The sequence below is a fragment of the Aedes aegypti genome, chromosome 2 (assembly GCF_002204515.2).
Source record: "Aedes aegypti strain LVP_AGWG chromosome 2, AaegL5.0 Primary Assembly, whole genome shotgun sequence".
In the NCBI taxonomy this organism is placed as follows: Eukaryota; Metazoa; Arthropoda; class Insecta; order Diptera; family Culicidae; genus Aedes; species Aedes aegypti.
The window spans coordinates 150,528,174-150,553,687 of NC_035108.1; the positions used below are offsets into that span (position 1 = coordinate 150,528,174).

Consider the following 25,514-nt stretch of genomic DNA (forward strand, 5'->3'; position numbering starts at 1 on the left):
CTACAAGCATAATATTCAAAATTATCCATGAAACATTTACAGGGGATAGGCAAAATTTAATCGGATTTCAAATGATCATAACTTTATGAAAAATGAATGAAATTGGATGCATCCAAAAGTAGGCGACGGCAAATTTGGTCTAGTTTTAGGAACAGCCATGCATATTGCCCAACAGATACCGGAGATGATCCGGATTTTCCGAGGTAATTTCCAAATGGCATTTTTTCTGTCGCTTGTATTTTTGTATGGTGTGAAGTTGAATAGATGTTGACAATTTTCCTAGAAACTAGAACTATATCGGCGGTTTTAAGATTCGTTGAAAATCTTGAGAAATATGACCATTTCCGTAAAACTGGTTCCATATTTTCGGTCAGTCATGTTTGTCTTTCTATTTTTTTTTCTATCTTTATTAACGAGATTTTTAGCCCTGGGCTAGTTCATCGCGGGACCAACGACTTTACTTCCCTTCCGAAGGAAGTCGTCACTGAAATTTTTAGTGACTATCACTGGAACTGCTAATATTCAGTATTTAGAATCAACAATCAAGAGTAATGTTTTCCAAAGATGAAATCATACTGATTCTGAGTGAATAAGCAATTTTAATATCTTAACTTTTGAATTTTACCACCTGTGGGAGCTTATGAATGCTGATGGCACTTCTTACAGAAAACGATAATATAATGATAGCTTTGTAATACCAACTCAATATTTGTCAAAAACATCATTGTTTTACGGTTGAATGTTATGCGTATCATAACAAATGGTAGAAGACAAACTGTATGATCTGACAAAAATATGTTTTACGTTAATGTATATGTTTTTAGCGAGCAATTCAATGTATAACGTCAAAGTGATCCATATCTGTGGGTGATCCGTTACTGTATGGTCATGGTATACTGAGTGACAGGTACAAATATACATCATGCCCTGGGAATTCGAGAAAATTCCCTTAACGAAAACATCCTCGACCTTGAGGATTTAAACCCACGACTATCTGAGCTTTCAAGAGGTTTCAAAACATATGAGTCACTTAGAAGATTTTGTTAACCCTAGATCGGTCGCATGCGTGTACTGAGTACACGCACCTTGAAAGAAGCTCGCTTTTCATACACAGCTCAAGCGAGGTGACGCGGGCGATGGTTGAATGCGCGACCGCTCTTGAGTTAAACAAGCTTTTTTCAGTAAACTGAAAGAAAGCTTTTACGATAACATTTTTTTCACGGAATTAAAACACTCAAATTTGAAAACAAAAAAAATTACAACGATGCGAAGTAACTGGTATAGTATTTATACTGGATCCGCTATTATAGAATTTCGAAGAAACCTAGTGATGAACCAAATATAATCGTCCACTATTTTAATATCCATCAATTACTAGTACAAGGCTGTTGAACGTAATCCAAACAAAACCCCCTATTGTCCACATCATTCGGAGCTTCTATCGAATCAGCATGAAATGCCAATCGAAATGGCCGCACCGTGGAAACCACCGTTCTCTCCACGGAACTTACTTCCGCATTGAACGTACCTCCGCAAATTTTATCTTCACACGTACTGGCCATTGGTAGCCTGTCCGCGACTTTTGCACAAGGTATCATCAACCAGTCATTGGTGCAAGAGTTAGGGGTCCCTTGAGTACCGCCTCCAACCATCGAAGAAACTGCGCTGTTTGAATTCCCAGATAAGGTGAAGGTACGCGACCGGTTCCGTCCAATATCCGGACAGGCTGTGTAATGGATACTGCAGAAATTACGCTCCGTCCGAATGCAGATGCTGTAGTCCTGGTTGGAAAGCTGCCGACCACTTATGGTATCGAAGTTGAAACTTTTGACTCTTCCGCTAACTCCGGTGAAGTACTGAAGACATCCTTGCTCGGCTTTGGAGATCGCACCGCATGGTATCTGCGAGATGCGTACCCTCCAAGATCGGGGAAAACTGGGTCCACTGGTAATCACGGTGAGAATGATCGGGTTGCTTTGGCCCATACCGGCATCGATGTACACTGAAAAATAAGATCTGTTTGAAATGTGACTTCATATTTTATGAACAATTCCCTATTACTATGGTCTCCATTTGAATTTCCGCAGATGGTTGGAGCAGGACTGCCTCCTGACACGAGGAACTGATCGTTGTTGCAGATGTGGTTGACGATTTCCGGTCCGTTGATTGAGAACTGATCGAAATCCAATCGAATTTGGCAGATGTCTGGATGCATTTTGAGCACCGTCAGTTGGCAGCTTCCTGTTCCATCTGTAGTGTCTGGATGGTTAGGATTCACAAAATAGGTGCCATTTTCTCGTGCCACACCACCACAGGATGCCATAACTTGAAGAGAGAATTGACACAAGTTAAAACAATTGTTTATTATAGTTTATTTATAGGAATAAGAACGCCAGAAAAAAGTTTTTTTTTTCTATTCCATGCCTTTCAATACATGTATTGTTAACTTATGTACATTTACAGAATCGACAATATCTCAGCTTCCTGTCAACATCTTTTGGTCTCTTTTTATGTAAAGTTGTGTTCAGTATAAAAGTAGTAAAAGCCGATTTTCATACAAAATGCACAAATTTGACATGCTGTAAATTTCTTTCTCTATGAGCAATTTGCATGAAATTTTGACAGAGAACTACAAATATGCTCAAATTTATTACAGTAAAATTTGATTTTTTTTTCTTCGAAATACCGGTCAAAAAGTTAAGCACCTCGTGAATTCAACCAAATAATGGAAGTTTTTGTTTTGTAAATGTTCAGCTACTATTTCCCTCCTCTTGGTTATGCGACCCTGCCGCGGTAGGAGGGCATAATCCATTAGCCCATATGATGGAAACCATGATGGAGGGGCCCAGGTAGCCGTAGCGGTAAACGCGCAGCTATTCAGCAAGACCAAGCTAAGGGTCGTGGGTTCGAATCCCACCGGTCGAGGATCTTTTCGGGTTGGAAATTTTCTCGACTTCCCAGTGCATAGACAGGGTTGCCACATATACAGATTTATCTGTATTTTACAGATTTTCTGGAATATTTTGTAACCAAGAATCTGTATATACAGTTTACAGCTTCTTTGTTAAAAAACAGACATACAGATTCTTTATACAGAATTTGGCCAATATTATACAGATTTTTACAGATTTTTGAGTGAAATGAAAATTTTTAGTTTTGAAAACTTTACTATTTAACCTTTGATGTGATAATTCTGCAATGTAGTTACAAATGATTGGTATTTACATGAATTTCTTGCATAATTTTAACTTCTAGCTTGATTTTGAAGCATACAGATATAAAATACAGATATTTTGTTCTAGGATACAGAAATACAGATATTTGAAAGAAAAAATACAGATTTAAATGTGGCAACCCTGTGCATAGAGTATCTTCGTACCTGCCACACGATATACGCATGCAAAAATGATAGTAAGCTCTCAGTTAATAACTGTGGAAGTGCTCATAAGAACAGCTGAGAAGCAGGCTCTGTCCAAGTGGGGACGTAACGCCAGAAAAGAAGAAGATGGAAACCAAAGGCGTAACCTGTAGTGATGGTATCACATTTTGTCACTTTTTGCTTAAAGCCGCGTCATAATTCATATGGCATAGACGCAATAATATCTCGGATGTGATCCAACGGACATTCTGCGTTATTCATAGAATTGATGCCCATTTCAAATAATTAATCTATTCGAAGTGGGCATTAATACTATTGGTGACGATCAGTTTGCCTTGTGCTAACCAGAATGATCCGTAGCCACTCTAGACACATCGTTATCATGTACGACGTAGGGAATATTACTCTGAGGAAAATGACTAATAGATTCACTGAGTAGAAATAAGCGACAACAATCTTATTTTAATATGGTTTTTACATTGCCATAATAAGAAATACCTTTTTTGTAACAACGGTATAAATAATCTAATTCCAGCTTCATTTTCGCAAAATTTACAAGTAGAAAGTAGGCGTTGTGAAGCATTGCATTTGCCACCGAAAAGTGAATCTTGTAGAATGACTATGGAAAGTAAGACGCTGAGATCGATCATTAGGAAACACATGCTAGTTCCGAAAAATTGTTGAACAGACAAAGGAATTGACCTTTTTCTTCTTTTGTTAAGGCTTTGCGACAATTGACATTTAAGACTCTAATCTCTAATCTACGTAAAAGACAGGAGTTATCAGAATAGCACTTAAATTACAAATTTATTCAAAACCATTTCAACTAGACAGTATTAGTAATGACACTACTACACTACTATTTCAAACAAATTCTGATGGAGCTGCTGATTTTAACAATGCTTCCTTTTCTCAGAAGCAAGGGAATATGGGTATTTTTCAAAAACTACCACGTCACAATACTAATAAAAAAACAGTGTTCATGTGGGCACCATAGCTTAGTCCGTCTGAGTATTGGTCCTGGTAGAGGGGAAACTTGGCAAAAGCCAGACCGAGGGTTCAGCCTTGACAAGTTAAGCTGTCAGGCAGCTCCAACTGAATACCATACAAAAAAACATGTTTAGCTACTATTTTGTACAAGCTACGTAGCTTGAGTGGAAATTGTTGAAACGATGCATGATGAAAAAATGTTAAAAATCAGAATAGAGCAGATATTCAAAATATTAAAACCACTACTATCCTTTTTAGCGATTACATCTGGTACCTTATTTTTTCACCGGGTATTTGAAAAAAAATCAAATTTTGTGATAATAAAATTGAGCATATTTGTAGTTCTGTGTCAAAATTCCATGTCAATTACTCATAGGAGAAGAAAGTTACAGCATGCCAAATTTGGTCATTCAGCAAATCAGCTTTCACTACTATTATTGTAAACACAACTGTACATAAAAAGAGACCAAAAGATTTTGACAGGGAGCAGAGATATTGTCAATTCAATAAACGTATGAAAATTGGCTTTCACTAATTTTATTCTGAACACAATTGTAAAATCGTTATTAATTATAGTATCAGATGAGAGTTTCAGGTTATGGAATAAAGAATTGCATTATAAATCAATATTTATAGATTTTAAAATGTTCTGAAATAAAAGAAAACAAATAGAACATATAGGGTGTCCCAGAAATTATGGGCACGGCTTTGATAATGAAAATCATAGTACCTTTTCAAACAATCAAATATTTTTATATTTTTGTATTTTTCTACACACTATTTCAACCAGCATCTGTGATAAATTTGTTTGATTTTATAATTGTCCACATTGAAAATTTTGATTTTAGAAAATTATATTCTTATCTGGTCAGCGAAGACCCTACATTTTGTTTTTGTTGAAAAATAACTAGTAAAATATGTTTTTATCACAATCTTTCGCCGTGGCGAGTTCAAGTACATTGTATCAAGGATGTTTTACAAAAATTTTTGTTTGAAATTTCATTTGGCTTTGTTAGAGAACACTTAAAAAAATGGTAAAATTCGAAAAATCTCGTATTTTTCTCTCCACTCAAGACAACATCACGAAGTTATAACTCTTCAGGTATTTTAAATATTAATAAAAATAATACATTTCAGATGTGCGAAAGGTTAATCCCTACTTTTTTTGATATGCAACTTTAATTTTTGATTTATTCATGTTTTTATGCAAATTTAAGGATTTGCTATTTGACCATTTTAAAATCGACCACGGCTGGAATCGGATTTTTAGTTCCAATACAATTTTACAAGCTTAAGTTTAAAATTTCAATTTGAATTAGTGATAGTCCGATAAATTATCATATCGTCGCTGATAAATACATTTTTCAAGATTTTTATTATACGCACTTTCTGGCATATAACAAATTTTGTAAAACAAAGTCTTTGTCAAATAATGCGATTTGGGCTTCAGATGCTTCAAGAAATGTGACGTTACCAACACATTAATAGTTAAATTATTCGTAAAAAAATCACAATCTACTCTTGTTGGGTATAGTAATCAAGTGTGTCAAAATCAGAATTTTATCTTCTCTAGTCTTGATATGGCAGTATGGCGAAGTCGTGCCCATACTTTCTGGGAAACCCTGTATAAGGCTTTGAAAACATCTGCAAAATCTTCAAAATATAACAATTTTCATAAGAAAAAAAAACAATTTTTCATGAATCGACCTGGTGGAGCCTATAAGCCATTATTCAGAAAATTGTTTTGTTTAACAAATATGTTATTTATAAGCATATCTCTCATTTTAGGATTGAGCAGTATGATACATTGTGCCTTTATTTTTTTTTCTAGCACACATTACTGTACACCCAACCCCCTTTGTTTTGTACTTCAAACCTCGCTCATCGTACACACGAGGCGATTATGATTTCAGTGAAGGAATTTTCATGGAATTTCAACCTTGCTCAGATGGATGGCAGGAATTCAACATGGTGTTCAAAACTGCAACAAAATCGACCACCGTTGTTATTCCAGCAATTAATTGTTTCTTTGATTTTGTTTCATTTTTCAAGCAATTTCGCGTAAATAAACTTATTGCTTGAACTCTAAACTACATTTTTTCAAGAAAAATTGTTTAACTTTAAATGCTTAAGAAATTCTGAAAAATATTTAACTAATTTTCAACTGATTTATTGAATTATTGAAGCCACCATTCGATATTCCTTGAAGAATTTAAGTAAATCCAAAACACTCAAGGTACAGCCAAACCTCTTTTTATGCCCCCAACTGGGGGAGCGCAAAAAGAATTGGGACGTTAAAAGAGGGAGCGTAAGTTGGAATTTGAAAAGTAAAAAGAGGAAGTGTAAGATTGATTTTTGAGCGTGAAGAGGTGGAGTTTATCCGTGGTTCTTCTCAATGGTCTCAATAGGGATGACGGAAACCATAGTTTGGAATCCAAGATGGCGTCTTCCGGTTTGCGGAAATCACTTAAATCCCATGCAATTCGGCATTTCACGGCGAAATTCTCTCTCTCTCGCCCTTCAACGAAACTTGAAAACAACGTTTTTTTAGATTTCCCGAAGGAGGGAGAGTGAACGATTTTCTAATTACGTCACCGTGCAATGGGCTTTATGTGTATGTTTGGAACGGTACCGATGAGTTGATGCCAGAAATCGGTATCCGAGGCCATTTGGGAATTCAAGATGGTGACTTCCGGTATGTGAAAACCACTTGCATCCCATGCAATATGGGTATTTTTGGTACGGGACCGATAAAAAGATACCGGAAATCGATTTCTGGCGCAATTTTGAAATCCAAGATAAGGACTTCCGGTTTGTAAAAATCACTTGAAATCTAAGCAATATGGGAATTTATATAACTGGATCGATGAGTAGAATACGTCTATACCCATATTACCATTGTTGAGTTTAATGTGATTTCCACAATCATCATCTTGGATTTATATAATAGCAAACATTTCAAACATCGATTTCCAGCGTCTTCTCATCGGTTCCATCTCGTAAATACATATTGTATGGGTCTCAAGTGATTTTCCCTAACCGTAAGACGTCATATTGGATTTCAAAATGTCGTCAGATTTCCGTTATGTACTCATCTGTCCCGTATGTATATTGCATGGGCATTCACAAACTGAAAGTCACCATCTTTGATTGCAAAATGGCGTCAGGCATCGATTTCTGTTATCTACCCATCGGTCCCGTTACAAAAAATACCCATATTTCATGGCTTGAAACTGATTTTCACAAACCAGAAGTCGCCATCTTGGACTCCAAAATTTCATTTATTTTGTCACTGAGATGTTTCCAAAATGCATCACAAATTCGTCTTTAGTGATTTATACAAATATTATGTACGAAATATGTTCCTATAATATCGCTTGCCTTCGAATCTCAAAAAAGTGTTGAAAATCCACAGAAAAACGTTTGTTTCCGAAATTAGCATAGTAGTAAGGGATCTGTGGGGATATATTCAGCAAAATAAATGGGAATAGGAAAGAGATTTATTAAGAATTATGACATTCAAAAATAAATTTATAAAGACATTCCTTAAATTCCTGAAATATTTTTTTTAGCAATGGTTTTATCAATTATTGGCAGATGGAATTCTTGTGGAATTCAAAGGCGAAATTCATTGATGCTCTCTGACATAAATAATTCTGGGGAATCCAGAAGTCAAGGAAAAAACTGAATTATTGATGATAAAAAATATCTGCTAGATTTCACGGAGGATATTCAGATGGAAGTTCTTAAGAAATTAGTTGTTTTCATTCACTAGAGATGTTTCAATTACCCAGTAATAATTTACTTCTTGGAATGAATAGGCTATAAATAATCACTTGTTTGTACCGTTGTCCATGTGTTGTTCCTACCTGCTTCAGTACATGTTTCTCCTTCTTTCGCATCTTTCTTGAGAAACTTCATAGGGGTTCCTGGGGTAATATGCACCACTTAAGGAAAATGTGCCGAAATGAACACTAAAAAACATGTATGTAGTGTTCTAGTACACGAATCTAGTTGGTTTGGGTCTACCCCACATGGTGTTTAGCGAATTTTCATCATAATAACATAAGCTTTTTGGAAAATTAAACTTTTTTCAAATACTACTTTTGCGTGAATTAAGATGCACCGCTTTTTGGGGCAGAACGCACCACAACATTGAGGCAAGACGCACCTAAACAAAGGGGTATGATGCACCACAACAATGAGGCAAGATGCACCATCGTGTTTCAAACGTAATTTAATTTATCGTAAAAACACGAGTTTTGGATGATTTTCGTCTACGAGATGATACAATTGTGCATAAATACGTTAGTAAAGACTTCAAATGACCTAACTTTTATGATTGTAGTTAATTTTGAAGTGGATCATTCTGCCCCGACCAATGGAGTGCATGTTGCCCCAACCGGGCGCTTAACAGAAAATGTTATGGAAAATATAAATCGTTGTGTTATTTCGCCAAAACATGTCATCAACAACTTACCCAGTCTCTAATCATCTGTTTTATGGTGAAAGGTTGTAAAAATTTTCAATTCATCGATTTTAAAACATCAAATGAAATGATCGGGAAAGCTACATCAGAATCGTGCCTTTCGAATTTATTGTGCTCCCTGTTAAGTTTTTCAAAATGTATCAAATTCTCAGGGTGTTAACAATTTGCAACGTTTAATCAATCCGCATAGTGTTTTCTTCTCAAAACTCATTAATTTCAGAGAAATTGACAAGGTGCGTTTTGCCCCGGCAGTGCATATTACCCCAGGAGCCCCTACAGTAAACTATTCATACACCAAAAAGCAACACTTCTTAAAATTAAAGATATAAGGTAAATTCTAGAAGTTTTGAAAAAATTGTAGAATTTTTACATTTATTTTATTAATTTTTATAATACTCCACAACAAATTTACAAAGTGATGAAAAAATGTCATCCAAGATTTAAATTCAGTAAAATCTTACATTATGAATTTTACCATAAGACAACCTACCCGAGCAAAGTTTGATAGCAAAATGATAATAAATCTTGTTACCAGGTTATCATCATTTGATAACTGATTTTGTTATCATCTTGGCTGAATTAACAGCCAACATAACAAAAATGAGAACTCAAGTTTGTTTGTCGAATAACAAAGTAATAGTAAATCATGTTATCACTGATTTCACGTTGATAACTTAATTCACAACATCATATTTTTTTGAATTTTAAAAAAATGAAAATGAGTATTTATGAGAAAATTAGAATTTTATGAGAGAAAGGAGTATTTTTGGATTGAACTTACGCTTCAAATAATTTTACGAAATTTTTTATGACGAAAAGTCAACTTTGTTTATCAACACACACTTTGTAAAAATGTTACGGAAAATATGAGTGATAACATATTTTGTTATCAACCTGTTATCAACAATGTCTGTCATGGATACAATGATTACTTATTTTGTTATCATTCAGTTATCATTGATAACAGAATATCAAATTGATAACAGTGATAATAAAAGTTGGTATACCGTCAAATGTTCTTAAAAATACTGCCAAAGCTTTAGCGTTGAACTTCTATAGTTCTTCCACAATAATCAAAAAAAGTTCCCCCAAAAAGTTTGTTTGGAATTTTTCTATATCAATTTGTTAGTATCATGTAACTTCAAAGTTCATGCAAAACATTTTTTAAGACGTAAGATACAAAAATCTTCAGTAGAAAAAGCCATCCCCTTTGACACCAATTATTTGTTCTTACGAAAGATGCCGTAAAAAAGAGCAAGTTTTTTTTGTTGTAAATTCTTCAAAAACCACTTAAGCTTTTATGTGAGATACATCGTCAAAAAAATCTCGGAATTTTTTTGCTTTTTTATTTCTTTAGGTAGAAGATTTTTAAGAAATTTTTATATATTTTTTTCGATAGAAATTTGAAGGTATGCGGGGAGCATCATCGAAACGATTTTTGATTTCTCTAAGAAGAAAATTGAATCTTGTTCAATTGCGTATGAAAACCTTGTGGAACATTAAAAAGAATCATCAGAGCAACACCTGGAAGAATGTACCGTTTTTTTTTGCAGGAAGTTTTGGATAATGTTTACAGCGATTGTTTTTATTTCTGAAGAACTTCCCAGCTATTTTCTGAAAGGTTTGTTGAAGGAATCGGAAGGGAAACATTATGAAGATTCTCAAAGCCAAAATTGAAAAAAAATGTTGGTGAACTCACTGGAAAATTTTCTGGAAAGAATCCTTACTTGAGGATCTTGAAAACAGTTTTGGTGTTGCTCATAGAATTTCTTATATTTTTTTTTCGAAAAATCCTCAGTAGTCCCAGAAAATTCTAAATATATTATTAATGAACAAATGGGTGATATTTTCCTATGGATTTTAATATCCCTGAGGTAACTCAGGTAAGTCAGATGTGTAAATATTGTATAATATTGGTCCCAAAATGCTGCCTTGGGGAAATTCAGCTCTTACAGGAAGTCTTTCAGATCTGGAGTTTTGATAATTTACCTGAAGTGTACTTTGAATTATTCTAACAATGTGTGTTGCAAAATTAAAATTTAGTAATTTTACAATCAAACCTTCATGCCAAACACTGTCGAATGCTTTTTCTATATCTAGCAGAGCACAAGCAGTAGAATAGCCTTCAGACTTGTTGGAACGGATCAAATTTGTTACCCGTAAAAGTTGATGAGTGGTCGAATGTCCATGGCGGAATCCGCAGGATTTTTGTCTGGTTTTAAAATTGGAACAACCTTAGCATTTTTCCATTTGTCAGGAAAATATGCTAACTTAAAACATTTGTTGAATATATCATCTAAAAATGATAAGCTTTATGGAAGTTTCTTCTTCAGTGCATTGATAGATTTTATGAACAAAGCTTTAATTTTGAGCAAATTAAATGGGCTTAGAAATTTTTAATAGAATAATGATTATTTTCCTCTAAATCGCTTTTATTAGACGCATCTGTATCAATAATGATCGTCTCTTGAATAGTGACCGGTTCTATTTCTAGAAAATTTTAATAGAATAATGATTATTTTCCTCTAAATCGCTTTTATTAGACGCATCTGTATCAATAATGATCGTCTCTTGAATAGTGACCGGTTCTATTTCTGAAAGAGTTTTGAAAATTACGGAGCAATGCAATGTCAAAGTTAGACTTCCAACTTTTATCAGACCCTTAGTAGTGTAATTTACCGCTTCGGAACCATTCGACTACAGTCGACTCTCCATAATTCAATGTTCAAGGGACCATTGACGTAGAGAATTATCGAATTATAGAATATACCGAAACAAAAAAATCACAAAATTGAAGGAACAAATTTCTGTATTTCTAATACATATGTAATCACTTCTGTAAGAAAGCAATATTATTTGAGTAATATTTTACAAACTTTTATTTGAAAACTTTTTTCAAAAATACTCTGAAAAAACTGACAATATTTTTTTTTATTTTCATATTTTTCAATTTTTATTACAACTTACAAGTATTTATTCACCTCCAGCAAGAATAAGATCAATGTTTACCAAATGAGAATGATTTTAAAATAGTTAGGGTGCCGGTGCCATTAGTGGACTACCTAAGCTATAAAAAATCATAACAAAATAACCAAATGCCTTAACAAAGAACTTCTGGCGTCAACAGAAAGATTTCAACCTCTACTATATGGGAAAAATATAAAAAGAAAAAAAACTATTTTTTTAACATAAAATCGCTTGAGCCACTATTGGTACGCGTGTTCCAGTAGTTGCACTAGTGCTCCAGTAGTAGACGTTCGTGAATGATACAAGGAATTTTAAACAAAATGGTAAATTTTTACATAGGTTTAACATTTTTCCCTTGGAACAGCAGCTAATATCTTTCGAATGAAGCATATAGATCATCTCTGGGACTTTTCTTCATTTCTATACATCCATTTTGAAAACTGCTTCCATCCGTTGATCCACTACTGGAACATGATGGCAACTATTGGTGCAAGGGAGCAAATTTTTTGCATAAACTTTATTATTTATATGACTTTTCGATAAAATAAAAAGCTTAAATTTGGAAATTCGACTAAATTAGAGGCGATCCATCCATAAAAAATAGCACTTGTCGGTTTCATAAAAAAATGTACGTTTTATTCCATAGTCCAATCTACTGGTACATTACAACCATTGGTTCCGGTACCCTATCTAGTAATGGAGAAATTAACCTCTCACGTGACATCGACTAATGGAGATATCGAGTTATAGAATTATCGACTTATGGACAGCATGATGTATGGAAATTTGAAGGGACTGAAAAAAATCATCGAGTTACAGAGTACATCGAGTTAACGAATGTAGAATTGTGGAGAGTCGACTGTATTATCAACAATCAAATTTCAAACACAGAATACATACTATTTGTCTATCAAAACACGATAATGAGAACATTCGGATAATTCTTTCTTCTGTTTGCTTCCCTCTGTCGAGACTTCCAAGGCTGAACAAACATTTTCGTCGGCGATATCATCAATTCAAAGGAATACGCCTCAAAATGCGTTTGATTTGGAGGTACTGAACAAATTTCCCTGCAGTTATTTTGAAAAAGCTGCAGAAGAAAACGAGGCTGCAGACAAAAGGCACACTGACATGAGATGTTCGAAGCGTTGTAAAAGCATTTCCAAATACAGTCGAAGCTCGTCATGGCGACATCGCAATGGACCGTCACTATACGGAGATTCATGGTGGATCTTGGGGGAAGAAAACGAAAATTATTAAACGAACGCAAAAACGTCGTTATACTGAATGACTAACAAATATAACCCAAATATCATAATAGTAAATGGTCGAAACGGGGAAATGTCGTCATAAATGTTTAAATTAGTATGGAAATTTGATAGGAACATTGAAAATATCGTAATAGCAAGATTTGTCGCAATAAAAGTTGTTGTGGAAATTTTTCTGGCTAGCATTCCGAATAGATGGTTCACGAGACAATTATTCTCACTCCAACGTTTCAATCCCGATTTTGTTCTTCATCATGACGAAAAATTCTTTTTCCCTCACATAATTACCACAATAACTAATCCAGTCGAAAATCACCAAATAAAAGTTGCCTGCTGATGTCCGAAAAATTAAAATTGCAACGTGGTATCGCATTAAACTGCCGAGAATACGAAAATTTCTCTATATGTCGTAAGTTTTCACTTACGACACTTTATTGTTACTTACAAATGCAGCATGTTCCATAGCCACCAGCACAAGGACCGGCAGGTATTCCTCCTCTCAGCACGCATTCATTATTCGGTTGGCAGGATCCGTATTCTCCAGATGAAGCTGAACACAAACCTTGGCCCCACTGGAAAACTGTGAAGATTGGAAGAACTGGAAAGGGAAAACAACAGGTGTATTTAATACTCAATTAAAGTCATATTTGCTACAACCCACAGTCATAAATCAAAAGAAAACTCAATCTAAATTCCTTCAGGCACAACTTAGAAACAAATATCTCAACAATCATTTATCACATTGATTAAGCCACAGAGCTCAATCGAATCATCAACACTTTGTACCCACCACAAGTTCGAAATTGTTCGCATCCCCATGTTGTAATTGAGACATAAAACATACTTCATCATTCTCGCAAAGCTTCTCACTCAGCATCTTCCAGGCAGTAGTAGTTAAATCTTCCGACAGACGCCAACTCCTCCCGAAAGAAGCTTATTGGATCTGACTTACCAGCTGTACTTTATCCTGGCATCCATCGAACCTACCGAACCGAGGCCCTGCTTCAGCAAAGTCAAACAAGAACCTTTCAGGCTGCGCTCCTTAACCTACACCGAGGCTTGACTCGGCAGACGAGATGAGTTGAACATCTCCACACCCGGCGTGCCCTCGCCTGAGCCGAACGAAACGTGAGAAGAATATCCACCCAGCCTCAACACCAGTTATCGTCAACCTCTAAGCAGTGGCAATCTGCATCCACATCCATCCCGTTTGAAAGAAATGAAGAAGCCTTGAAGGAAGTGTGATTATCCGGCCTGGCGCCATTACACAAGATTGAAGCTTCCAAGACCAGCAAGGCGTTAACGAGTGTGATGCTCACTGGAGGACCCCGTCGCACAGTGATTATTGTCGATACAAAAGTTGGATAAAAAGTTTTGGAAAAGCTTCTTAGTAAACAAAATAAAAAAAAATGAAAATACCTACGAAGTAAGAATAACTCCTTGTCTTTCAAATGCGCTAGGTATAGAGAGTTTCAATTGAACGTGTAACCACAGAGATATGGGCAAAACACCTTTGTATGTTTTATGGGGGTGAACTCAAGCTTTTGCACGGAAGTGTATCACAATTAAACGACACGAAATTTTCAACTCGAAAAGTTTCTCGACAGGCGGATTTGAACCTTAAACCCTGAGCATTTTTTTTATGTTCTGTCCAATTTTTATATGAAAGCCCGCCACTGTGCATTGCATTGAACGGCAGTTTTTCTTCTCCGCGTTCGTTCGTAACTCCGGCCAACAACGTGGGAAAAGAAGGATTCCAAAACACTTTCATTCTCTACTCCACCAGGATTGCGCCTATAGCTACATTTAGCGATCATTAAAGGCAGCAATGTTGTCATTTGTGGGTGGCCTTTCCTATCGCAGTGTAGGTTAAGTGTGTGGATCATTCATTAATCATTCTGGTGGGTTTGTTTGTTGAAACACATTCAAAGCAAGCAGGGAAGCTGTTAGACACCTACGTGTTTAACAAACAGCTCTACGTGTTTGCTACGTTGGAACATTTTTGTTATGTTTTTGGTTACAATTTGTTTCTGAGTAAATGGGTTTTAGAGTGTTCAGATTTTTTCATTATCATATTCGTCGTTTAAAATTGACTCCAACAACTTCCATCATTTGTTCAAAGTTGATTCCACAACCAAATAGCTAATAAGTTTTATGAGGAAAATTACCATAATCGTTTTACAAATTTTCAGACCAATTTTTTGGCTCAGAACCGAAGCAATGTTTTTGAAAACTTATCATTGTATATCACGTGCTATCTGTAATGCAATGATAGATTTTCATGAGGATATCCTTAAATTTAAATGGAAAAACTGGTTTTGATTTTTGATGATTTTTGATATTTTTTTCATTGTTGGTGGTGATTGAATGATGGATTTTATAGCCTTAAGGCTAAGTAACCCATCAATTGTTTCGACAGCCATGTTGGCTTTGCAACTCGTAATTTCAAAGTTATAAAACTTAGTCGTCATAGTTCCTATTGAATCAGAAAAATATCACTATGTTCGTTTACATGCAAACATTATGCTGATATCATTCGCAATGGACCAATGCACGAGTTCACTATCTGACTTTTGAGCGGTGCCGTGTTATTTACGTGACCATAGCAACTAGTAAATTCGGCACCGCTCAAACGTCAAATTAGTGAACTCGTGCATCAGTCCATTGTGAGATGAATTAGCAACACTCATTGATAACACTAACAAATTTTAATGACGGCCTACTTCGCCTTAAGCCTTAAGGCACTATGAGGTGCAAAAAACTGGAAAAAATAATATTGCACTTAGAAAACGTCAGGTTACCATGTGGGAACAAAATTTAAAAGTTTGAAAAATAAATCTCTATTCTCGTTGAGATTGGCTCACCATTTCAACTTTGATCAAAGTTTTGAACGTTGGAAAGCTACTGTCGAGTAAGTGTTGGATCATATCAACTCAGATGTTGGAGCAACCGAGCTACTCAGCAGCCTAGCAACTAACTAAGCGGTAGCTTATTTAAATCAATCAATAATTACTTATAGGGTAAGTGTTCCCTTAGTTGTGGGTGTTCCTTTAGTTGCGGTAGTGCCGTTTTCACTCATTTTAATACAATAGCCACAGAACCGACACTGCCAATCGACGTTTTGGCTTGTTGATACACGGAATACTTGAAAAGAGCGTTCAAATTGCTTTAAATTGATGAAATATCACTCAAATTGCTAAAACTTTTCTTGCTTGTACCAATAGTTGTGGTGAAGTGTTCCTATAGTGGAGCATCCCATAAGAAAACAACGGATACCGCAACTATAGGAACTCAAATTAAAAAAATACCGCAACTAAAGGACCAATAGTGGAGGTATTATTTTTCACTGACATGCCGTGGGTTACTGCGATGAAATCATTTTTCTCATTAAGTCAATGGTCGTTACTTCCCGTTACAACATTAACATGTACATGAACATTTAACATGAAGTTCAATCGTGCTTAGTACCTCCACTATTGGTACATCTACCCTTAGTGAAAAGGCTTATTCCTAAGAACGCACCTGAACTAAATGAAAGTATTAAAGCCCAAGTAAAAATAGTGCAAAAGTCAAAAAATAGTGCAAAAGTACTTTATTTAATATTGTGTCATCACAATTGTGGGACATATCAGTGAATAAAGGAACTGCTCCCGGATGATAATATTAACGGACCCCTTGATAGTTATGATAGAAACCGAGGATCTCTCGATTTTCTATTATTATTAGTTCACTCAAACTGCCATAACTCAGACATTTCTTCGACGACCCCTTTACAATTTTCCGTATGCAGTTTCTCTACTTATTCGACAGGAGCTTTCGAACGAGCATTATTTAGAATATTTTGAAAGACCAAGTGTAAATATTGGGGCGGTCTCAGCGAGAATTAAGCTATCAATATACAGTGTCAAATATTTGACTGGGATCTGGCAGTGGTTCAAACGTTTGTTCGACTCTATCAAAATTTGTTTAGTATCATTGAAATATTTGAATCACTGTCAGATTCTAGTCAAATATTGCATACCGTGTACTACTAGTGTGATGCAATATTCAAAAAAATTTAAAAGCCCAATCTCCATATCTTTCTTACCAAACTCACGATAAGAAATGTGTAATGTGAAATTTTTCACTTTTTTCAGTGGTATTTCTAAAAGATTCCTTGTTCACCAAAAACGATGAATTTATTATATTTACAAACGGGACACTGTAGCTTCCCGTTTTTTTTTTTTTACAAAAAAGCTACAAAAGCCTTGCATGTTGTGTGTTGGCACGGTGTGAGACTCACGTTAGGCGTGCTTGACCACAAAAAAAATTTCCCTACAGCTCCTGTGCCTCGATCTCCCCCGGAACTACATTACACAACTTCACCGGGGGAAGTGCTCATGCACTTCGTCATCCTCAGCCTCTAGCTGCTCTGCTAGTTTGCTGTTGGAGCTTTATGTCGCTTTCTACGGTGTCTCTGTGACTACTCGTTTTGCTCAATTGGCGGTTGAAGATCTCGCCGGGGCTTTGGACAGCTTTCTGTGCGACTACGCATACTTCCCTTGGGCTGGCCTTGCTTCAGAGCCCTGTTGAAATTCTACTGTACGCTCATGTGCATTTCGTTGCTCTACGACGACTCATTCTCCGCTGCTGATGTTCGAGCTCTCCTGGTTGACCAGTTGGATGCTGAGGTCGGGCCAGTGATTCAAGTGGGGGAAACTTCTGGTTCACAGGTGCTCCGACGGCCATTTGCCGATGCTTTTTCGTGAATTACTAAGCTAGACCCCGGCGATGATTTCAGCCAACTCCGACGTGACGTTGTTCGGCCAAGTACCAGAGTCAGTTCTGCAATTCCAGTTGGAGGATGGCTTCCGATTTGCAGGTGCCCCGACGATTTATTACCAATACTACGCTACGCTGGCACGGTAAATGGCTGGGAATGGCGTACCATTAGTGCCTCGCGTACCTGAAGGAATAAAATAGACCCCTCTGTGCGGTCCTTAGCCTCATGCCCAGCAACTCCTTTTCCTACCTCCTCGCGGTACTGGTCGGGGTACGAGTAATCTTGGGAGAGATCGGGTAACCAACCCCCGGTGGGAACTTTGGTCGTATGCTGACAGGGAAGGGTTTTTTTTGCATCTGTTTCTGGAAACCTGGAGCTCGGTACGTGGAACTTTAAACTCTCAACTTCACCGAGAGCACACGCATACTCGCCGACGTGCTGAAGTACCGCGGGGTTGGCATCGTAGCGTGGAAGAAAGTGTGTTGGAATGGATCAATGGTGCGAACGTTTAGAAGTAACCATACCATCTACCAGAGCTGGGGCAACACACACGAGCTGGGAACAGCTGATGGGTAATATGCAGAGGCGCGTGATCAGGTGGTGGCCGATCAACGAGAGATTGTGCAAGTTGAGGTTTAATTGCCGGTTCTTCAACTTCAGCATAATAAACGTGCACAGCCCTCACACCGGAAGCACTGGTGATGACAAAGACGTATTTTACGCGCAGCTCAAACGCGAGTACGACCGCTGCCCAAGCCACGACGTCAAAATCATCATAGGAGATTTAAACGTTCAGGTTGGTCAGGAGAGAAAGTTCAGACCGACTATTGGAAAGTTCAGCGCCCACCGGCTGACGAACGAAAATGGGTTACGACAAATTTATTTCGCCGCCTCCAAGAATATGGCCATTCGTAGCACCTACTTCCAGCACAGCATTCCACATCGATACAACTGGAGATCACCACAGCAGACAAAATCACAAATCGACCACGTTCTGATTGATGGACGGCACTTCTCCGACGTTATCGACGTCAGGACCTATCGTGACGCTGACATCGACTCTGACCACTATCTGGTGCTGGTTCAACTGCGCCCATAACTCTACGTCGTTAACAACGTACGTTACCGACGGCCGCCTTGGTATGACCTAGAGCGGCTCAAGCAACCGGATGTCATACGGTCATGCGGCATACGCATAGCACCTCGAGACTGCATTACCGGAAGAGGGTGAGCTGGATGAAGCCCCTCTTGAGGTATCAGAAGGCCGGCTCCAAAGGCACGTTCCCCACTTGAGGACTGCTGAAGAACAGTGAAAGCAGCCATCAACAATGCAGCTGAGAGCACCGTCGGGTACGTGGGCCGCCGTCGACGGAACGATTGGGTCGACGAGGAATGTTGGCAAATTCTGGAGGAGAAGAATGCAGCGCGGGCGGTCATGCTGCAGCAAGGGACCCGACGGAACGTGGAGCGTTAAAGACGGAAACGGCAACAGCAGACCCACCTTTTTCGGGAGAAAAAACGGCGCCTGGAGGAGACGTAATGCGAGGAGATGGAACGGCTGTGCTTGTCTCAAGAAACACGCAAGCTCTATCAGAAGCTCAACGCATCCCGCGACGGCTTCGTGCCGCGAGCCGAGATGTGCAAGGATAAGGATGGGAGCATTTTGACGGACGAGCGTGAGGTAATCGAAAGGTGGAAGCAGCACTTCGACGAACATCTGAACGGCTCTGAGAGCACAGGCAATGAAGGTCGGGACAACCGAGGAAATACCTTCATCGGTACTGCGGAGGATGGAAACCAACAAGCCCCCACTTTGGGGGAGGTTAAAGATGCCATTCACCAGCTCAAGAACAATAAAGCTGCTGGTAAGGATGGTATTGGAGCTGAACTCATAAAGTTGGGCCCCAGAATGGCTGGCCATTTGTCTGCATCGGCTGATAGGCACAATCTGGGAAACAGAACAGCTACCAGAGGAGTGAAAGGAAGGGGTGATATGCCCCATCTACAAGAAAGACGATAATTTAGATTGTGAAAACTCCCGAGCGATCACCATTCTGGATTCGGCCTACAAAGTATTATCCAGATCATCTTCCATCGTCTGTCACCTGTAGTGAACGAGGTCGTGCGAAGTTATCAAGCCAGCTGCGTTGACGGCCGGTCGACAACGGACCAGATCTTTACTGTACGGCAAATCCTCCAAAAATGTCATATATAGCAGGTCCCAACGCATCACTTTTTCATCGCTTTCAAGGCGGCATACGATAGTATCGACCACGTAAAGTTATGGAAAATCATAGACGAGAACAGATTTCCCGGGAAGCTCACGAGGCTGATAAGAGTAACGATGGAAGGTGTGCAAAATTGTGAGAAGGTTTCAGGCGAACATTCCAGTTTGTTTGGATCCCGCCGGGGACTACGACAAGGTGATGGACTTTCATGCCTGTTGTTTAATATTGCGCTAGAAGGTGTTATGCGGAGAGCCGGGCTTAACAGAAGGGTACGATTTTTACGAGATCCAGTCGATTTGTTTGCTTCGCGGATGATATGGACATTGTCGGTCAAACATTTGAAAACCCATGGGAAGGTTAGCCGACATGGCACAGCAGAATATCCCATGACATGGGTGGAAAAGTAACCTGGTTTCGTCGACAATGCAAATCGTGTGGGGAACGATGCAAAACCGATGCAAGTGACTGTCCGGCTCTCGAAGATTTTCGGAGAATACATGACATCACCGACGTGGTCAGAGCGCTTCGAAATGATCCATCAACTGAAAGACGTTTGTTAAATTTTCTGAAGGATGCAAGAATGTAATGTGGGTAGTTCAGTCCTAGATTTTTGAATGAGAGTAGTCTCCTTTCCGTTAGTTACCCAAGTCAGACGTTTGGGTCAACTGACCTCACCCTTGTAAAACCTGGAGAATTGTAGAAGAAATATTGCCAAAATTCGACAAAAAGGAACGGAAAGGAAGGAAATATATACCAAGGATTATAATGAGAATTTATTTGAGAATTTTTCAAAAAGATTTGCACAAAATTTGAAGTATTTCTTCAGGTCCTGAAGAGTTTTACTAGAATTTGTGAAGTTCTTACCAATTATAAGTTAGTCTTTGGCTGCAAGCTGCTTTGATTTGTTTTAAGAAATCCGCTAATAGGCTTCTTCGGAGTCAGCTAACAGCCATTGAAAGAATTTATTAAAAAAAATCACCAGAAAATCTTCAATGACCTTTTTAGATATCCGTCAATAATGTTTGCTAAAATTTTTCAATGAATGAAAGCAATGAAGAATTTGTTTTTTTTTTCAATCCCGTTAAAAAGTTCGAGAATTTTTTCAATGATAAAACCAGTATGCAGATGAAGGCAGAATTCTAGGATTTAGCCGAATATATATCAGGAACTGTCTATGCATTTAACTACCTTTAACAAAGATATTAGTTATATTTCCACTTCCGCTTAGAAGACTGTTATGTATTTACAATGGCTCCCAAATCCCCATCATATTATTTCTCAAAGATGTAGATTCCCCAGTACCGGACACTTAAGCCAAATTCATTATTCAAAAAATATTGGTTTAATGTGATTCAAAAGCGTACAAAAATAAATTTGAAAATATGAATATGAATTTATTTATAAGATTTATTCTAATACCAAATTGGTCAACTATAGAAGGTGGCTCCCAATACCGGACACAATGTGGAAATGTTTTGATTTCTGTAAATGTGTACATATTCGAACATTTTTACTCTAGGAATAGTATTTCATAGCCAATTTCATGCATTTGCAACATTCATAAAAAACAATTTGAGTTTTTCTTAGTATGCAAGTCCATCAAAAACCTTTTTCATATTTGTTGAAAAATAACACATTTAACGATGTTTTTAAGAATGTTTATTATTTTTACTTTTATTGCATGTTTGATACCATGATCGACGGAATCCATGGAAAATGGATATCTTTTGAGACGCATGTGCAAACATTTCAAAATTATACAGTAATGTCCCGATTTCGTCAGCCCCATGTTGCATTTAGGGTTGACAAAATCGGGAAAAAGCTAAAATCGGGAAAACAAATTTTGACTACTTTTTATTTTTATTCTCGCCTATAGACTTTGTTTAATGTTTTTGTTAATGTTTACAGCGTTTTTTTTTTAATTTTTGTATAAACCGTAATAATATACAAGATAACGTAACTGCGTTCTGCGACAACTGCGATACAACGTGAATTCATTAGATGATCGTATAGACGAGCCCAATGTCATACTTGACTTTTTACTTTATGGTTGTACCTAATATTTCCGCATTAAAATAATGGATTTTTTAAAGGCTGACAAAATCGGGTTAAAAGGGTGCTAAAATTGGGGGTTGACAAAATCGGGTCTAAAAAGGTGCTGAAATCGGGGGTAGACAAATTCGGGGGCTGACAAAATCGGGTCATTACTGTAAAACAAATCTAGCCGTCCGAAATTGAGAGGCTACAATGTGCTTGACCAAAATTGCAGTTTGTCCACATTTAGTTTGAATATTGTACAAAATACATTCTAACTTTAAAATTATGATTGTATTCAATCATGCTTACTGTGTGATCTAAACTATTTTGCTATTTTCAAAATTATTACACTCAAATTTAAGGCAATACGTCAACTTTTTAAAGATTTTCAAATATCTCTCCTTGTAGGCATGTATATTTAGATGATGTGTTATTCTTTTCATCTAAAACACCATCTTGATTAGACCACGATTTATCAATTTTTGTGCGGTATTGGGTGCTGTCCAGTTCTGGTGGGTCTCCCCCTAATATACTGCATACCAACATTATTATTGTAATGTTGTTTTTGTTCATCAGGAGCTATCAGACAGTAATGTATGAACCCAAAATTTCAAATGTACCAGCACATTAGTGATTATATAAAGAAATTAAAATACATTCTTGTAACGTTAAGACAGGCGTTGTTTTGCCAAGGAAGTAGCACATGAGACATTTAACTAAAATACAAGAACTCAGTGACAAAATCGTTGCTAATATTGTTAACAAATATTTCCAACCAACACTTTTCAAAACAAAGTATCGAAGTATCTAATGGAAACACCTGCATGGAAACTATGCTTACTTTCTGGAAGTGGAACATAAATCACTATGCATGAATTATCAATAACTTGATACAAATTTCCAATTGGGATCTTTCCGCGGCGGTAAAATTTAAAAGCACTACTTTTCGTAATATTAAGTTCCACTTGTTTTCAACACATTCCATTGTCACCTTGTTTCACACTGACGGTAGCATCTGTATCTATTTCCCAAACACACCCATCACCAAGCCACTTATTTGAAAACTTTGCCACACCAAATCCACGAAAAACCACTCAAGAAAAACCGAAACTGTTTGTCAGAAAACACGCTTACATCTTCGGTCCCTGCTGGCGGGGGCCAGATTCGAAAGTGCTCTCGATTTCCTAACTTCACTCCAGGCAACGGCACCACTTGACCAAATTGCTATCGTCACCAGCATTTCCAGCAGTAACATTTTTCGACAGTTTTCCCTGCTTTCGGCACAGAGAACAAAAAAAAACAGCACCCCGCTTCGCTGGGGGAGAGGAACTTGTTAGGTTGATGGTCACTTATAACGATATTAAATTCGGCACGGTTTCATGTTTCCACGTCAATCTGAGGGGACGACCGGATAACTGAGAGCGATCGGAGAGGATTAACTTGTTTATGGGGACACGTCCGATGATCGAATGGTGTGAAATAAAGCGTTGACGCCACGTTAAAACAATCATATTTATAATTTCTGGTGGCGTCTGACACTTTGTGATTGGTGTGGGGGATTGGCGGACTAGATTGTGATGCACTTTTTTCCGCTATGTTGTGCTTTTGTTTTAGTTCCTATGCTGTCACAGAGTTATTCACTCTTGCTTTGAACAATAGCTTTGGCATGCAAAGTTATGTTTATGCTTGAGTTTCATGAAGTGTCGATTATTTGAATGGAATCCCACCAAACAGTATGGGCGTGTACGCAATATATGGATTTTGCAAAACTGTACTGTAAAAATTCATAAAAATGAAGCAGTCTAAATTTTTAGAGAATAAAGCTAAGGGAGAGCTTGATTTGGACTGCTAATGTACTAGGAGAAAACCACCAATTTTCGACCCAACACTAATTTTCGGCCCATTCATACGATTTTGGGCTACTTTGTATGGAAATCCAAAATTTAGCTTGATTTTTTTGTAAGGACTGTTCCTTTTATAAAGTGAACATCTTGCGCTTGTTAAATTTTTATAATTTATCAATGAAGTCTTTTTTTGTTTCTGTACATCGTCGACTAAAATAGAACGATTTTTCACTTAATACAACAACGATCAGAACGATCAATTTTTGAAGGTTATCAAAATCAATAATTATTACAAATTGGCTGAAAAAATCAACAATTTATATTTTTTATGGCCAAGAAGGGCTTGTTCTTTAAAATATCATGCATAAGAAGCCAATTAAAAAAATCCAATAACTTTTGAAGCAACAATTTTCCAGATATCATTATAAACATTTTTTACCGATTTTTTAGAGATAAATATTTTAAAATTCAACTGAACTGATTTGAGTAGATTTTTAAGGTTCAATGTACGAGCACTAATATAGTCTTTATATGAAATATAACATGAGCCTTCATAAAATTGCTTATATATTTCGCAAGTCATTTTTAAGGCACAATAGAGAAAAATGCAGAAGGCTTCTCAGCGCATAGTAAAAATGTTGGCTACACTGCTGTAATGAAATTGAATTTATGTTGCATATATTATTTTCATAATAGAGTATTGTTTGATCCTTCGACATTGACGCTTGCTTCTGCGGAAGCGGGCGACGAGGGCAGGATCAAACATGTCGCTTGTCGTTCGCGTACCACGGTGGAATAGTATCGCGGATCGCGTTAGTGGTGTTTGATCCTTTTATCTAGTCGCATGCTCCTGTGGGGCGAGCGACGAACACTTGTTCGGCGTTCAATTTTTTGTATCGAGTAATATCGCGAATCCGGTTAGGTGCATTCATTTCAAATTATGTATTTATTGTTTACCAAAACGAATCCTTTACCCAAACCATTCTCATATCCAAACTCCCAGTGTGTACTTGTGGAAGTGCAGAGGACTCTTCGACTTCCATAAAGCAAGTAACGCGTCAACATTTCCCTTCCATCCTGCATTCGGACGCAGCCGGCACCGTTATTGTTTGTTATAATAATGAGAGCATCAGTACTTACAGGGTATCCGCAAATTATCCGTACAAACTTTGAAGACATGGCTCTATACAATCAAGCATAATAAATTCAATATTCTGGCATGGTTTTAAATATAAGCTTATTATATTCTTAAGAAGTAAGTTTGACACATTTCCGATTACGAATATTTGCGAAACCAAGCCAAATTCATTGAGGTGTCTTAAAAAGAGATGTTTTTCGAGCTTTATGACGGAAGACAAATGTCTATACAATCCATTGGATTTGAGCCGTATAGTTTTCTATTTCCAGTTTAACTTGAAGCCATTAAGTTGTTGGATACTTCAAATAATAAAAGGACATTTGGATTCATCTCCTTTAGATTTTAGGGATAACACATCTCCAGTATGACTAGCGGCCCTCAGGAAAAACGTCTCCAAAAATTTTAAATTTGC

The 25,514-nt window shown here is 37.2% G+C and overlaps 1 protein-coding gene across 1 annotated transcript; it reads right to left on the bottom strand.

Moving 5' to 3' along the window:
* Window positions 1-1,342: 1,342 nt before the first annotated feature.
* Window positions 1,343-23,589, bottom strand: LOC5569020. The gene is made up of 4 exons (XM_001658226.2): window positions 23,255-23,589; window positions 13,539-13,691; window positions 2,062-2,325; window positions 1,343-2,002 (listed from the first exon to the last, which is right to left on the bottom strand). The coding sequence occupies exons 1-4, from the start codon at window positions 23,373-23,375 to the stop codon at window positions 1,368-1,370; spliced, it is 1,173 nt and encodes a 390-aa protein (XP_001658276.1). The 5' UTR covers window positions 23,376-23,589; the 3' UTR covers window positions 1,343-1,367.
* Window positions 23,590-25,514: the final 1,925 nt, after the last annotated feature.

Bases quoted from the DNA above. Each gene is read 5' to 3' on its own strand.
- LOC5569020 (XM_001658226.2), bottom strand. From the start codon at position 23,375: ATGTTACTGCTGGAAATGCTGGTGACGATAGCAATTTGGTCAAGTGGT. The intron at 13,692-23,254 runs GTAAGCGTGTTT...TTCCCTTTCCAG, and splicing joins CGCCAGCAGGGACCGAAGAT to TTCTTCCAATCTTCACAGTT. The intron at 2,326-13,538 runs GTAAGTAACAAT...TCTCTCTTCAAG, and splicing joins CTATGGAACATGCTGCATTT to TTATGGCATCCTGTGGTGGT.